Source organism: Heterodontus francisci, chromosome 13 (genome assembly GCF_036365525.1).
Source record: "Heterodontus francisci isolate sHetFra1 chromosome 13, sHetFra1.hap1, whole genome shotgun sequence".
NCBI classification, from domain to species: domain Eukaryota; kingdom Metazoa; phylum Chordata; class Chondrichthyes; order Heterodontiformes; family Heterodontidae; genus Heterodontus; species Heterodontus francisci.
In genome coordinates this window covers 34,190,331-34,206,685 of record NC_090383.1, presented here as the reverse complement: position 1 = coordinate 34,206,685, position 16,355 = coordinate 34,190,331, and the positions used below count along the sequence as shown (strand labels likewise).

At 45.4% G+C, this 16,355-nt stretch overlaps 1 protein-coding gene across 2 annotated transcripts in view; it reads left to right on the top strand.

Moving 5' to 3' along the window:
- Positions 1 to 16,355, top strand: part of si:ch211-140l13.3 (centromere protein J) — a 316,358-nt gene that overhangs the window by 215,315 nt on the left and 84,688 nt on the right. For both annotated transcript variants that reach the window (XM_068045779.1, XM_068045778.1), the window contains exons 9-11: positions 842 to 1,057; positions 6,720 to 6,848; positions 11,407 to 11,559. In XM_068045779.1, the coding sequence (XP_067901880.1) occupies positions 842 to 1,057; positions 6,720 to 6,848; positions 11,407 to 11,559 (498 nt within the window). The remainder of the gene's footprint in view (positions 1 to 841; positions 1,058 to 6,719; positions 6,849 to 11,406; positions 11,560 to 16,355) is intronic.

Sequence of the window (16,355 nt, the reverse complement as noted above, 5' to 3'; positions counted from 1 at the left end):
CGCTGCAGGATTCCTAGCCTCTGACCTGCTCTTGTAGCCATAGTATTTATATGGCTACTCCAGTTCAGCTTCTGGTCACTGGTAACCCCCCCCAGGATATTGATAATGGGGGATTCAGTGATCATAATGCTATTGAATGTTAAGGGGAGATGGTTAGATTCGCTCTGGTTGGAGATGGTCATTGCCTGGCACTTGTGTGGCCTGAATGTATTGGGTGATGGAATTATTGAAATCTCACAGCAGAAAAATTGCTATTGACATTTGTGTAAGTTAACGCAGCCAACTAGCGTTCACTTATCTGGGTCAGAGGATCGTGGTTTCAAACCCGACTTCAGGGCTTAAAACTTAAACCTAATACCAGTATCCTATTAGAGTAATATACTGTTTGGGAAACATATTTTCAGATGTTTGGTTTAATTTTCATGCTCCAGATACAACATTTTTTAATCATGTGACAATATTTTATTTCTTGAGCAGTTTAGTTCCAGTCAGATGTCTTAAAACAAATACACTCCATTTTTGTCAGGCTTGTTTTTCTCACTATATATTCCACGTACATTTTTGTACACAAATGTGAAACAACCTTCATGAAGGATCAATTTTTTTATTATATTGATATTTTCACCCTTACGTATGTGAAGAAATAAAAAGTACTGGTAAAAATTGAAGCTTTTTTAACAAGTTCGACGATTACCCATAATTTGAAGCTCATTTATAAAATGGCATACGTAAGCACTATTCAATTTCAGAATGTGCAGCATTTGTTTTATAGTTTTGAAACTATACTTACTTAGTGTTGTTTATTCATGCTAGCTGTTATCTTCCTCCTTAATATTATTAGCTCCTGAAGGAACAGCTTGGTCAGCTCCAGGAAGACTTTAGAAAAAATGAGTCTAGGTGGTCTCTTGCCCACAACTGCCTTCGAAACCAGATTGACACATTGACCAAGGAAAACATTGAACTACGTGATGAATTGAAGGCCATAGAATGTCATCAACAGGAGCCTGTGAAAAAAACTGAGTGGGCCAACATTATCAGCAAGAAATTTGAATCACCAGTATGAATTTTACTATGACCAAATATTGTTCACTACAAAAGTTTGATAGAAGCTACAGCTATGCTTATGAGTTACAGACTGAACTATTATTTAGAAGTGTTCAGCATAATAGATTTATTTCATGTAAGAAAGGAGAGTAGAACTTGCATTTATGTAGCACCTTGCACAACCTCAGGACATCCCAAACACTTTGCAGCCAATGAAATACCTTTGAGGTGTAGTCGGTGTTGTAATGCAGGAAACACGGCAGCCAATTTGCTCACAGCAAGTTCCCACAAACAGCAATATGATAATAACCAGAGAATATGTTTTAGGTGTTGGTTGAGTAATAACTATTAGCCAGGACACTGGGGAGAACTTCCCTGCTTTTCTTTGAGTAATGCCATGAGATTCTGTATGTTCACCTAAGAGGGAAGATGAGGCTCTGTTTAACATCTCATCTGAAAGGCACATCTCAGCTTCTCAAAATTTCTTAGACTTCATATGACACAATCTTCTCAATCTACAGGTGGACAACAAACCAGAGATATTAGAAATATTGCATGAACATGGTACATTCAACAGCAGTCCCTGTGACAACTTTCTTTCTAGTTCCTGAGTATGAGATCCTATTTCTCATCTACACGCTGTCCCCCTCGGTGACATCATTGGAAAGCACAGCGTTAGTTTTCACCTGTATGCTGATAACACTCAGCTACCTAACCACGACTTCTCTCAACTCCTCCGCTGTTGCTAGATTATCAGACTGCTTATTCACCATCTATTACTAGATGAGCAGAAATTTCCTCCAATTTAATATTTGGAAGACTGAAGCCATTATTTTCGGTCCCCACTCCAAACTCTGCTCCCTAGCTACCGACTCTATCCCTCTCCCAGCCAGTCTGTTCACAACCCTAGTGTCACATTTGACCCCGACATGAGCTTCCGACCTCATATTCATGCTATCATTAAGACTGCCTATTTCCACCTCTGTAACGATGCCCGACTTAGTCCCTGTCTCAGCTCATCTGGTCCTGAAACCCTTATTCGTGCTTTCATTACCTCTAGACTTGACTATACCAACACATTCCTGGCTGGTCTCCCACATTCTACTCTCTGTAAACTTGAGCTCATCCAAAACTCTGCTGCTCCATGTCTTAACTCGCAACAAATCCCGTTCCCCTATCACCTCTGTGCTCGCTGACCTAAATTGGCTCCCATTCAAGCAATGTCTTGATTTTAAAATTCTTACACTTGTTTTCAAATTCCTCCATGGCCTCACCCCTCTCGATCTCTGTAAGCTCCCCCAGCCCCACAACCCTCCAAGATATCTACACTCCTCTAATTCTGGCCTCTTGTGCATCCCTGATTTTAATCACTCCACCATTGGTGGCTGCACCATCATTTGCAAGCTCTGGAATACCCTCACTACACCTCCCTGCCTCTCCATCTCGCTTTCCTCCTTCAAGACTCTCCTTAAAATCTACCTCTTTGACCAAGATTTTGGTCATCTGACCTAATGGGCTGAATTTTACGCTGCCCCAGTGGGTCGTATGGTGGCCTGAGGGCGGCATAAAATTGAGCAGGAGGCTCCAGGAAGCTTACCTGCCGCGTTCCTGCGTCCGGTCGACTTTATGTCGGTCGGGCAGGGGTGGGGGGTGGAAACAGCCCGCCCGCCCGAGGCCAATCAAGACCTTTAAGTGGCCACTTAATAGCCGCTTAAGGACCCTCGCCCACCTCCACAGGTATTTTACCCGTGGCAAGCAGGCGTGCTGGGGACGTGAAAGGCCGCCCAGCAATCGCTGCCGGCCTTTCCGCGCCCCGGGGGGGGCCCCATTGCAGTCGGGCACAAGGTGCCCGATTGAGGGCTGCCCCCCTCCCCCCAAACGACCACTCCAGCCTCACCAAGGAAGGACCGATCCCCCTGGTGAGGCATGCCCAACTTACCTGGACTCCTGGCTCCATCTGGTCGGCTGGGCTGCAGTCTGCTGATTGGCTGGCAGCTCAATGAGGCAGGACTTCTTCCTTGCCTCCGGACAATTAAAGCCCGGGGACCCGTAAAATGTGGGACGGATCCCCGGGCTGGGCGGAAGTGGGTTCCCCACCAACTTGTACGTCGGTGGCGAATTCCCGTCCGCCTAAGGTAAAATCCAGCCCAATATCTTCTTTTGTGGCTCGGTGTCCTACTTTGTTTCATACTTTGTGAAGTGCCTTGGGACGTTTTATTTCATCAAAGGTGCTACATAAATATAAGTTGTGTAAGTTGTTCTTGTGATTGTATTCTTTGTCTGATTACATCAAATTACAGCACAGAAACAGGCTATTTGGCCCAACAGGTCCATGTGGGTGTTTATGCTTCACACGTGCCCCCTCCCATCCCCTCTTCATCTAATTCCATCAGCATATCCTTCTATTACTTTCTCCCTCTTGTGCTTATGTAGCTTCCGCTTAAATGCATCTGGGCTATTCTCCTCAACTACTCCCTATGGTAGCGAGTTCCATATTCTAACTACACTCTGGGTAAAGAAGTTTCTCCTGAATTCCCTATTGAATTTATTATTGACTACCATATACTTATGGCCCCCAGCTCTGATCTCACCCACAAGTGGAAACACCTTCTCTGTGTTTACCCTATCAAACCATTTCTTGAAGACCTCTATCAGCCCACCCCTCAGTCTTTCCTTTTCTTTCTGTTCAATCTTTGCTGACAGGTATCATTCTGGTAAATCTTTTTTGCACCTTCTCCAGTGCCTCAATGTCCTTTTTATAATATGGAGAACTGTTCAGAGTACTCCCAAGTGCAGTCTAAGCAAGATTCTATGCAAGTTTAACATAACATCTCTCGTTTTCAATTCTATCCCTCTAGAAATGAACACCAGTGTTTTGTTTGCTTTTTAAAAATTACCTTATTAACCCATGTTGCTCATTTTAGTGACTTATGTACCTCCAGATCCCTCTGTTTCTGTACCCCGTTTCGACACGCGGAGGCAAAATTAATTTCCATAGTGCCGTAGGCTGCTACCTGCACACTGCTTTAATGATATCAATGAAGAATGCTGCATAAGCCATGCAGGTAGTGGCCTGCAGCACTTCCTGCCCCATGAATCGACATAAGTTTGCATAGCACCACTTCAAGTGAACAAATTTTTCCCCTTTTTTTCCAAAGTATACCTGGCCTTCTTACTTTTCCTATCAAAATATATTGCCCTGCAATTATCTATATTGAAGTTATTTTGCCAATTATGTACTGATTCTGCAATTTGATTAATGTCTTCCAATGTTTGTTGCAGTCCTCCAGCTTGGTGTCATTCGCAAATTTTGAAATTGTGCTTCCGATTTCCGAGTCCAATTTGTTCATATAAATGGCGAATAACAGTGGCCCCTCCACAATCCTTGTGGAACGCCCCTTCCCACCATTTGCCATCCTGACTAACTACCGTTAGCCCCTGCTCTCTGTTTACAGTTTTGTAGCCAGCTTTTTATCCATAGTGCTACTTGACCCTGCCTCCAAATTCTCTTAATCATGAGTCTGCTCTGCTGCACCTTATCAAAGGCTTTAGGAAATCCAAATATGTTATATCGACCTCATTATCCTTGTCTACAATTTATGTTACTTCTCCAAAGAATTCAATAAGGTTGGTTTGAAATCTGTCCTGATTTTTCTTCAATATATTTTCAGTTTCTAGATGTTTTTCTATTTCATTATCTTTCCTACCACTGAGTAGTTCCTGTCTTTTTAAATGTAGGAGTCACATTAACATGAGTTCTGTAGAACAGCTCATAAATTGGCCAGAACCTGGATTTGTTAGACTCCAACTGATTTCTCATTCACCTTTGTAAGAGTAGAGCTTCTGCCCATCCATTACATGCAGAGGAGGCAGGTTAGCAGCATTAACTTTCGACACTTAAAGTTCCCATTTTCAAGCACCGTTATATGCAGGTTTGTCCAGTTAGATGTGCTGCACTGGCCTCCAGAAAGGCACAAACAAGGAGTTGCGGAAAGCCAGGGAAACATCCTGGGCCACCAAAGAAAATGGAGAATTGTCTTGAAAGAACACTGAATATTGGCCACCTTGGCAAGGATGCATAGACAGGTTTCTCAAGGGGGACCCAGGCATCCATACCTAGCTGGCAAGTGCACACTAGTGTTTCCAGCAGCACTGAGCAGGCTGGGGCCTGAGAGGCACCTGTAGCTGCAGCCATTTCCAAGCCCCATGCATGCCAGCTGCTCTCCCATGGACCCTGCATACTCAATACAGTCTGTGCTGAATGGCAGCAGAGCAACTGCCAGGATTGTTGATTTTTGGGCCTGGTAATTATACTGATAACATTCACCAAACCATTGCCATCGTTGAGCAGTACAAATAATTATGGAATCCCCAAGTCTAACATCAAGATATATTGTGGCTGAAATTGAAACCAGCTTCACAAACATTAACTGATATGCTATAATATAGCACAAAAATAGAGTCATAGAGTTATTCAGCACAGAAACAGGCCCTTCGGCCCATTGTGTCTGTGCCGGCCATCAAGCACCTAACTATTCTAATCCCATTTTCGAGCACTTGGCCCGTAACCTTGTATGCTATGGCGTTTCAAGTGGTCATCTAAATACTTCTTAAATGTTATGAGGGTTCCTGCCTCTACCATCCCTTCAGGCAGTGCGTTCCAGAATTCAACCATCTTCTGGGGAAAGAAAATAGGTATGATTTTCTTTTCTTCTCCCCTCCACCAACTACAATTCAATGGAATAGGATTTGAAACAAACCATATTTTGAGTACAGGCCATCAACATACGGTCTCCATGTTCTCCAAGCACATGACATTTTGGAAGAGGTTTGCACCCTGTGTCTGGCTCTGTAGCAGCATTAATGGCTACTGGCTTCGGGAAGTGAGGAGTCTTCTGGCTGCTGTCCAAAAGCAGTCTAGATAAAAGTCCTTGTTGGAGCTGTAAGGCAGAACATCTACCTTTTGTGGAGGTGGGAGGAAGTCATTGCCAGCCCATTCTCAAAATTCCAATCTGAAGGGGTTGGTTGTAATCTGTTGCTTTCTCTTGCTGTGGGCACCACCGTGTTTGGACCTCCCCAACTGAAGACACTGCTAAATGGGAGTGGTGGGGTGGGGGGTGCACGTTGACATGATTCCCATCTCATTAGCATAGTATGTAAATTCTATAACAAAAAAAATGCCCTGCCTCCCTGGGAGAACCATCACGGTAGTCCACATGCAGTGCAAAGTGATTGGAGACCCAGCTTTACTCAGTGGGTACAGAGTAGAGGAAGACTGCCCCCATCGTGCCACACTTAACTTTTACCCTCAACAATTCAACTCTTTCAAAAGCTCAACATTAAAATGCTGCTCCCAAAATTTGGGAGTCCTTCTCTCATCTTTCTTATGCTCTGCATGTGGAAAACGAGTTGACACAGCAGAGATTGGGAACATCAATGCTGGGAATCTTTTGCTCAAAACTGTGTCCTAGCATTGCATGCCACAGCACCTTGGCGCACAAACAAAATGCACTGTTACGTTGCTCTTGCAATAGTGAATTGTGATTAATACTTAATTAGCTAAAATACTTGTTATGTAATACATGCTGATTAAAATATATGTGTTTCTTGCTCTAAGCTATGTTTTATGGTGATACGTTGTTATAGATATATATTTTACCTTCAATAACATCCAGGTATCAGATGCCATTATTAAAGGTACATCACAAACAGTCTCGTGGAGGCATAGAAGTCGTAGTTCAACTCCAACTGGAAGGAGGATGCCTATTGAAGGAAGACCAACCCCTGTGGACTGTGAGCTAAAGGTGCTACATATTTGTTTTGAATTTCTTTCTGTCCTCATGAATGTATTTATTCAGTGAATAATTCTTTATGATGAATTCATGTCGTTACATTACTTGAACTGCTACTGTGCCAATTCTACAGCTACATGCTGCTAAAATCTACCAGTTATATTTGTGATGAGCTTTATCATTTGTTTGCCATACATGTGGCTAGAAGGCTTGTCTCTTGTTATATTCGCACTGATCTTTGGGAGAGATCCAGGGCAGTTGTGCACTGTCCCAAATGAAGAATGGATGCAACTAATTGTTTTTTTACTGACAAAACAATAAACTTTGAAAATAATTTTGTTTTTATATATAAAGCTAAAAATACACTTATAGGGCTGAATTTTATAACAGCCACAAAAGGGGGGGGGGGTGCAGTGTCCCATTATGGTCATTTTCAATCTGGGAGGATTGGGGGCGGTGGGGGAGGGGCGTGGGCGGTGGGGGTGGGTGTCAGTGATGGCTCAGTCTGAAAGCATGACCCCGAGCTTCCGGTTGCTTGCCAATTCAACACACCCCACTGCTCTCATGCCAACATTTCTGTCTTTGACCGGTTTCAGTGTTCCAGTGAACATCAACTCAAGCTTGAGGAGCAGCACCTGATCTTTCGATTAAGCCTTGCAGACTCAACCTTAAGATCAACAATTTCAGAACATGACTGGCCTTTTTTATATTTTTCTGTTATTTTATGTTATTTTATTTTTTAACCATGTGGCTGTTTTTCATGTGGACGGAATTGATCATTATTATACCATTAACAGTCTCTGGACTAATGCTTTGTCTTTCACCACAAGCATTAACACGCTCTTTGTCTTTGTCCCATGATAGCTTTGTTATTTAATCTCTCTTGCCCTCTGTCCTTTTGCTCTCTTCCCCTGGCTATCGACTTTCAGTTTCTTTTCCTTCTTTTTTTGAACTGTGTCAGCAGCTCATTATCCTCATCTGAGCTACATTGCACCAAATCTGTTCCCCGCACAGTTACAGTTGAGACCAGACTATCTCACAACCTCAGCTGAGCCAACAGCTCATAAACTTCGAAGTTACACACAGAATTCATAAAAAGTTCATTTAACAGCTCCTTCTCTTCCTGGAGCTTTTCCTCACTCAAGTCTCCATGCTGTGTGCACAAATGGATCATGTACTCCAATAGACACCTTTTGCTCAATTTAAACTTGCCCAGGGGAATCTGACCCTGGACCCAATTGACTGTTTTCTTGTTTCAGTCCCCTTCCAGACTCATAAGAAACTAGACTAAGTCACTGGCAGACAGTTTCTCAAACTCCTTATCCCTTGCCGACAAAATGCTGTCAGCCATACTTAGTCCCCGATCTCGTCACTACTGGTAGGTCAAAGGCCCTCATTCCTGAAGGTTCCCTTCCTAAACCACTAGGTGATAAGCCACACCCTAGATTCCGACTTACACATAATAATGCCCTCAGATCCGACTCATTCCCATGAGTTTCAGCTGAAGTTTCACCCTTCCTCTTTCAGATCCACTCAAGTCTCCTCTTCATACTCATTCTAATCATCTTCTCCATCACTGCATGTATCACTATTCTATCTCCAGTAGCATTGGCTCAATCTGTGACCATATCTTTCCTTGTCCTCCGTTTCACATCACTGTTTGTCACATTCTTTCCTTTAACAAATTACTTTTTGTCCCATCTTTTCACGTGGTGAGGACTAGATGCTTAGGCAATTCCTGGAGGTCAGCCAATCTTCTGATTCCCCTTCCATTTGATGATTCAAGTTCTCTGAATCTAGTCCTTTTCACCATGAAGATCCAATCCCTGTACACTGATCTGAAGTTTCCTCAGCTACATTTCCCATTTCATTCTGTCTTATCTTTATGTAGTCCATCCCTGGTTCTTCCTTCATCTTCCTGGACTTCTTCATCTCTATCTCTGCCAATGGCATGTTCATAGACATCTATTACAAATCCATAGAATCCCACAATCACTTAGTTCATATTTTTCTATCTTCCATTTTATTCTCTCAGTTTCTGTCCCAGCAGATCTATTTTGATGACTCCATGTTCTGCACCAAAACTTCTGAAATGTCCTTTTTTTTTCTCAATTTGTGGTCAACAGATCCTTGATCACATCTACCCTATTTCATGAAATAAAAACAAGAAATGCTGGAAATACTCAGCAGGTCTGGCAGCATCTGTGGAAAGAGAAGCAGAGTTAACGTTTCAGGTCAGTGACCCTTCTTCAGAACTGGCAAATATTAGAAATGTGAAAGATTTTAAGCAAGTAAAGCAGGGGTGGGGCAAGAGGTAACAAAGGAGAAGGTGTAGATAGAATATGGTCACAGAGAATAACTGACCAGAAGATCATGGAGCAAAGGCAAACAATATGTTAATGGTGTGTTGAAAGACAAAGCATTAGTAACAGATAGAGTGTTAACAGACTGAAAACTGAACAGCCACAAGTTCAAACATGAAAAAAATGTGGGTAAGCAAACTGAACAAACTAAGATGAAACAAAATAAAATAAACAAAAAAAAATATAAAAAAGAAAAAATAACTAAAAATAAAAGTAAAATGGGGGGCCCGTCATGCTCTGAAATTATTGAACTCAATGTTCAGTTCGGCAGGCTCTAGTGTGCCTAATCAGTAAATGAGATGCTGTTCCTCAAGCTTGCGTTGATGTTCATTGGAACACTGCAGCAATCCCAGGACAGAGATGTGAGCAGGAGAGCAGGGTGAAGTGTTGAAATGGCAAGCAACCGGAAGCTCGGGGTCATGCTTTCGGACTGAGTGGAGGTGTTCCGCAAAGTGGTCACCCAGTCTGCGTTTGGTCTCCTCAATGTAGAGGAGACCACATTGTGAGCAGCGAATACAGTATACTATGTTGAAAGAAGTACAAGTAAATTGCTGCTTCACCTGAAAGGAGTGTTTGGGGCCTGGGATAGTGAGGAGAGAGGAGGTAAATGGGCAGGTATTACACCTCCTGCGATTTCAGGGGAAAGTGCTGTGGGAAGGGGACGAGGTGGTGAGGGTAATGGAGAAGTGGACCAGGGTGTCACGGAGGGAACGATCCCTTTGGAATGCTGACAGGGGAAGGGAGGGGAAGATGTGTTTGGTAGTGGCATCATGCTGGAGGTGGCGGAAATGGCAGAGGATGATCCTTTGGATATGGAGGCTGATGGGGTGGAAAGTGAGGACAAGGGGAACCCTGTTGCAGTTCTGGGAGGGAGGGGAAGGGGTGAGGGTAGAAGTGCGGAAATGGGCTGGACACGATTGAGGGCCCTGTCAACCACAGTGTGGGGGATTCCTCGGTTGAGAAAAAAGGAAGATATATCAGAAGTGCTGTCATGGAAGTTAGCATCAGCAGAGCAGATGCGTCGGAGACGGAAAAATTGGGAGAATCGAATAGAGTCCTTACAGGAGGCAGGGTGTGAAGAAGTGTAGTCGAGGTAGCTGTGGGAGTCGGTGGGCTTATACTGGATATTTGTAGACAGCCTATTCCCAGAGATGGATGCAGAGGTCGAGGAAGGGAAGGGAAGTGTCGGAGATGGACCATGTAAAGGTGAGAGCAGGGTGGAAATTAGAATGCTTTGTCTTTCAACACATCATTAACATATTGTTTTCCTTGGCTGCAACTCCACTGACCACCTCCAGGCGCGTATCCATTGTCTCTCGAGATAAGGAGGCCCAAAAGAAGAGAAAGAATAACCATCTGGTCAGTTATTCTCTGTGACCTTGTCCTATCTACACCTTCTCCTTTGTTATCTCTTGCCCCACCCTTGCTTTACTTGCTTAAAACCTTTCACATTTCGAATATTTGCCAGTTCTGAAGAAGGGTCACTGACCTGAAACGTTAACTCTGCTTCTCTCTCCACAGATGCTTCCAGCCTGCTGAGTATTTCCAGCATTTCTTGTTTTTATTTCAGATTTACAGCATCCGCAGTATTTTGCTTTTATTACCCTATTTCATGTGCCATTAGCCTCACCTCTTTCCTGCCTTTCACTTAAACAGAGGCGCTCTTGTCCTCACCTTTCACCTCACTAGCTTTCACATCTGTTATATCATCCGTCATTTTTACCTTCATACTGTGATTCCTCTCAGAGGATGGATATACCTAATTATAAGTTACTCCTCAAAACAGTAGCATCCACCATATTACAGGTAGCTATTCACACATTTATTAAGCATATGATTATTATTGACAACAACAGCAATACTTATGGAAGAAAACCTTGCAAGCTTTTACTGAAGAAGCTACAAACTTAACAGCAAAGTTGCCAGCTGATGTGATGTTAGCCTCCATGGGACTTATCACTATAAATCCCTATCTTGTTCCGACTCTGAATCTTTCTGTATGACCTGGACTGGTCTAACATAGTCCAAGTGGTGCAGTTCTTTGCTCTGAGCATTGATTTTAAACATACAAAATATCCTCTGAATTATCTGAAAGTCATTACAAAGGATCATACTTAATTAAAACTTGTCATGTTATTTTGTAAAGGATCAGTTAAAGAACTGAACATAGGATGTAGTTTTCTCAAAAACATTTGCATATCTTACAGATTTCAGAAAAAGTAGCAAAAAAGCCTGAAATACAAAAAACAGAAATGCGAGAAACCCAGGCCAAGTCTCCTGTCCATCTTAGAAGCAGAAGTGCAACTCCAACTGGACGAAAAACACCCTTCCAGTATAGATCGACACCTGACCCTGAGTTGGTAAGCACTATCAGAAGGTGATGGGAGTTTATCAATGGAAATAAAATTGGCAGTTTCTATAGCAGATGGGGACTTAATCTGACAATTTACTGCCCATTGTGCTTTATGAAGAAGTAAACATGTGTTATTGGTGAGAGTGAGGCCAATTGTATTTGAGAATTGGTAATGGTGCAGAAGTAGTTTAGGAGACTGTATAAGTGAGGTATATGGAGGATAGTGAGTAGTTGAGGGAAAAAATATTGAGAATTTGGGGATTAAAAATAGTTGAGCAGAATGGGTAGGCAGATTAGCTGAGAGGATAGGGAGGATTGTGAATAATATTTGGGGCAGCAAATAATTATGTAGTAAAAAATCAATTGGGGCAAAGTGATTAATGTTGAAGGGAGTAGTTTGAATTTGTGGGAAGGATAGTAAATATGGACATGATGAATTGTTGAACAGATGGATATTGAATACTGAGGGAGAAGACAGTTGACAGGAGATTTGTGCAGCAGCTAGTGCACATTAAGGGGATAGTGGGCATGGGGGGATGTGGTCAGTGGGCAGTTGGGGAACTAAGTAGTTTGAATATGAGCAGTAGGTATTTAGGATACTGTAGGGTGGTAATGGACATTGGGGAGTGAGGGAGTCGATGGAGACAAAGTATAATGTGGGATACAGGGAAAGATTGCAATTTGAAATAAATAGAAAATTTGGAGAACTAGACTTATATGGATGATTGGACATGAAGGAGTGCAGAGCTAACTGAGCTGAAGAAGCCAGACAGGAATTCAGAGAGACAGAGACAGACTGAAGCAGAAGGAAGTAACCACAGGGAAGTGGAAAGGGGGTACTAAAGTGAACAGAGGGAACAATGGAGGGAAAAGAGCAGGGCCAAAGTGAATATGGAGCCCTGAAAGATGGAGAGAGGGAGGACCAAAGTGGGTGAAAATATAAACTTTTTGTTTTTTTATTTCCAAAATATACTTTATTCATAAAAATCTGTAAAAATTACATTGCCAAACAGTTTCCAAACAGCACGAAAAAATACAAACATTGCAAAAGAGATCAGTTTCTTTCAATAATGTCATGAGTTTCTTCCCAACCCTTCCGTTTCACAATTGTCATGTCAATTACAGTTTTACATTTACAGCAATTGAGAATATTAACGATACTGTTCGAGGGGCTTCCCATGGTTCCAGCCCCTCAGTCCAGCTTGGTGGGGGAACCTTACACTGTGGTCTTTCCCCATTGAGCCTTTGCTGCGGCTGCCCCAAGCTTTAGTGCGTCCCTCAGCACGTTGTCCTGGACCTTGGAATGTGCCAGTCTGCAACATTCGGTGGTGGACAACTCTTTGCGCTGGAAGACCAGCAAGTTTCGGGCAGACCAAAGGGCGTCTTTCACCGAATTGATAGTCCTCCAGCAGCAGTTGATGTTTGTCTCGGTGTGCGTCCCTGGGAACAGCCCGTAGAGCACAGACTCCTGTGTTACAGAGCTGCTTGGGATGAACCTTGACAAAAACCACTGCATCTCTTTCCACACCTGCTTTGCAAAGGCACATTCCAGGAGGAGGTGGGCGACCGTCTCTTCCCCACCACAGCCAACGCGGGGGCACTGTGCGGAGGGGGCGAGACTTCGGGTGTGCATGAAGGATCTGACGGGGAGGGCCCTTCTCTCCACCAGCCAAGCTACGTCTTGGTGCTTGTTTGAAAGTTCTGGTGATGAGGCATTCCGCCAAATGACTTTGACGGTCTGCTCGGGGAACCATCCGACAGGATCCACCGTTTCCTTTTCCCGTAGGGCCTTGAGGACATTCCGTGCAGACCACTGCCTGATGGACCGGTGGTCAAAGGTGTTTTTCCGCAGAAACTGCTCCACGAAGGATAGGTGGTACGGCGCCGCCCAACTGCACGGAGCGTTCCGCGGCAATGTGACCAGGCCCATCCTTCGCAACACCGGGGACAGATAGAACCTCAGCACGTAGTGACACTTGGAGTTTGCGTACTGGGGATCTACACATAGCTTGATGCAGCCGCACACGAAGGTGGTCATCAGGATGAGGGCCACGTTGGGTACATTTTTCCCGCCCATGTCCAGAGATTTGAACATCGTGTCCCTCCGGACCCGGTCCATTTTAGATCCCCAGACGAAGCGGAAAATGGCTCGGGTGACTGCCACGGCGCAGGAGTGGGGTATGGGCCAGACCTGCGCCACGTAGAGCAACAACGTGAGCGCCTCGCACCTGATGACCAGGTTCTTACCCACAATGGAGAGAGATCGCTGCCCCCACATGCCCAACTTTTGTCGTACCTTGGCTACTCGCTCCTCCCATGTTTTGGTGCACGCCCCGGCACTTCCGAACCATATCCCCAGCACCTTCAGGTAATCTGACCTGACGGTGAAGGGGACAAAGGATCGGTCAGCCCAGTTCCCAAAGAACATGGCCTCGCTCTTGCCGTGGTTAACTTTGGCTCCCGAGGCCAGTTCGAACTGGTCGCAGATGCTCATCAGTCTGCGCACGGACAGCGGATCCGAGCAGAAGACGGCGACGTCATCCATGTACAGGGAGGTTTTGACCTGAGTGCCTCCGCTGCCTGGGATTGTCACCCCTCTTATGCTCGCATCCTTCCTAATAGACTCAGCAAAGGGTTCAATACAGCAAACAAACAAGACCGGGGACAGAGGACAGCCCTGTCTGACTCCAGATTTGATCGGGAAACTTTCAGATTCCCACCCGTTGATTGACACTGCGCTACTGATGTTTGTGTAGAGCAGTTGGATCCAATTGCAGATTCCCTCCCCAAACCCCATTTTGGAAAGCACGTCCATCATGTAGGTGTGCGATATCCTGTCAAAAGCCTTCTCCTGGTCCAGACTGATGAGGCAGGTGTCCACCCTCCTGTCCCATACGTAGGCGATCGTATCCCTGAGTAGCGCGAGACTATCAGAGATCTTCCTGCCGGGTACAGTACAGGTCTGATCGGGGTGAATCACCAACTCCAGAGCAGACTTGACTCGACTGGCTATGACTTTGGACAGAATCTTGTAATCAATATTAAGCAGTGAGATGGGCCGCCAATTTCTGATTTCTGCCCTCTCCCCCTTCTGCTTGTAAATGAGGGTGATGATGCCTCTTCTCATGGATTCTGACATGCTGCCGGCCAGGAGCATACTCTCGTATACTTCCAGCAGGTCCGGGCCGACCCAGTCCCACAGGGACGAGTACAACTCGACCGGTAAGCCGTCGCTCCCGGGAGTTTTACTCGTCTCGAAAGACTCGACGGCCTTTGTCAGCTCGTCCAGAATTAGCGGCTTGTCCAGTCTCTCCCTCCTGCTGTCATCTAGGACCTCTGTGATAGATGACAGGAAGGACTGGGAGGCTCTGCTGTCTGTGGGCTTCGCGTCATACAGCCCAGCATAAAAGGATTTGCTGATCCTTAGTATGTCGGACTGCGAAGACGTTACCGAGCCATCTTCTTCCTTCAGGCTGCTGATAACAGAGCTCTCTCTGTGTACCTTTTGGAAGAAGTAACGCGAGCACGTCTCATCCTGCTCGATGGAGCGGACTCTGGACCGGAAGATGATCCTGGAGGCCTCCTTGGCAAAGAGCGAGACCTGCTGGCTCTTCACCTCTTGGAGGTCCTCCTTGACCTCGACCCCCATTGACTGCAACCGGAGTAGATTTTGCATAATTTTCTGGAGTCGGGACAGTTCCCTCTGTCTCTCTCTCGCCTTCTGAACCCCTTTGTGGATGAAGAACCTCTTGATGTTCTCCTTTATCGCTTCCCACCAGTGAACTGGAGACTCAAAGAGGGGTTTCACGGTCCTCCAACCTTTGTAATCCCTTTTGAGTTCCTCAACGTTCTCTGGGGTCAGCAGTGTCGCATTGAGCTTCCACGTCCCTCTGCCAACCCGCTGGTCGTCCTGTAAGTGACAGTCGGCCAGTAAGAGGCAGTGGTCGGAGAAGAACACCGGCTTGACGTCGGTGGATCCGACCGTGACAGCACGGGACACAAACAGGAAGTCAATCCTGGAACGGGCAGACCCGTCCGATCTTGACCATGTGTATCTGCGCTGCGCTCCGTCTGCAGGTTTGCTGAAGACGTCGTGCAGTTTGGCATCCTTAACTGTTTCTACTAGGAATCTGGACGTAGCGTCCAGTTTGCTGTCGTCACTGCCGGATCGTCCAGCCGCATCGATGATGCAGTTGAAGTCACCGCCTAGGATGACCGGCCTGGACGTCGCCAGCAGCAGTGGGAGCTGCTGGAAGACGGTCAGCCGCTCGCTGCGTTGTACCGGGGCGTACACGTTGATCAACCGGAGCGGAGCGTTGTTGTACATCACGTCTGCTACGAGGAGGCGGCCGCCCACCACCTCCTTAACTTCGGAGATGGTGAAGTTACCTCCCCGCAGCAGAATACCCAGGCCGGAGGAACGGCAGTCATTACCCCCCGACCAGATCGATGGCCCGTGGGACCACCATCGCGACCACTGCCTGTAGGTGCTAAGGTGTGGTATTCCACACTCCTGCAGAAACAGTAGGTCAGCTTTGACCTTGGCAAGGTAATCCAAGGTTGAAACACATCGCGTAGTAGATTTAATGCTACGCACATTAATGGAAGCAATTCTTACACCCATTTTTTACTAAAAATTAGTTGTTGCTTCCCATACCATTTGTCCTCGCTAGTCCCAGTCCTTCCCCTTCGGGATGTTCCTGCATACCCATCGTATGCGCAAGCAGTTTCACGTTGGTTGGGCTCAGAAACCCCTCCTGATTTTTCATGCAGGGTTTGTGCCGCTCGGGTGACATCGGGGGG